Source organism: Egretta garzetta, unplaced genomic scaffold (assembly GCF_000687185.1).
Source record: "Egretta garzetta isolate BGI_Z169 unplaced genomic scaffold, ASM68718v1 scaffold1773, whole genome shotgun sequence".
Lineage (NCBI taxonomy): Eukaryota > Metazoa > Chordata > Aves > Pelecaniformes > Ardeidae > Egretta > Egretta garzetta.
This window is the reverse complement of record NW_009259074.1, coordinates 2944-3453: the sequence shown is the minus strand read 5'-3', so window position 1 is coordinate 3453 and position 510 is coordinate 2944. Positions and strand designations below refer to the sequence as shown.

The 510-nt window shown below is 66.3% G+C and overlaps 1 protein-coding gene across 1 annotated transcript in view; it reads left to right on the top strand.

Annotated features, from left to right (window-relative positions):
* Positions 1-340, top strand: part of LOC104122976 (pepsin A) — a 2488-nt gene extending 2148 nt beyond the window's left edge. The window contains 2 exon segments of the mRNA XM_035890716.1: positions 6-102; positions 191-340. Coding sequence (XP_035746609.1) covers positions 6-102; positions 191-340 — 247 coding nt within the window.
* The last annotated feature ends 170 nt before the right edge of the window (positions 341-510 follow it).

The following is a 510-nucleotide window of genomic DNA, read 5'->3' as shown; positions in this document are numbered from 1 at the left end:
CCCCCCCAGCTCAGCAGCAGCTCCATCAGCAGCCTGCCCGACGTCGTCTTCAACATCAACGGCAACGCCTTCCCCGTGTCACCCAGCGCCTACGTGATACAGGTCAGCGTCCCACCAGGGAGGGGCCTGGGGGGGCTTGAGGGGGGGTCCAGCAGCTGGTAACCACCACCTACCACATTCTTGGCTGCAGAGCGATGGGTACTGCATGCTCGGCTTCCAAGGCATGGGCACCCCCACCGAGTCGGGCGAGCTCTGGATCCTGGGGGACGTCTTCATCCACGAGTACTACGTGATCTTCAACAGGGCCAACAACATGGTGGGGCTGTCCCCGCTGGCCTGAGCTGGGGACAGGGACAGGCAGCGCGTCCCGCTCGCCCCGGCGTCCCCAGCTTGGTGGCTGGCAGGGCTGACCCTTGCCCGGCGCTCCCGTCCCCTCCTGCCGTGGCCACCGAGCACAATAAAGCCGTGAAGAAGCACCGCTGTGCCGTGTCTCTCTGGGAAGGGTCGCCC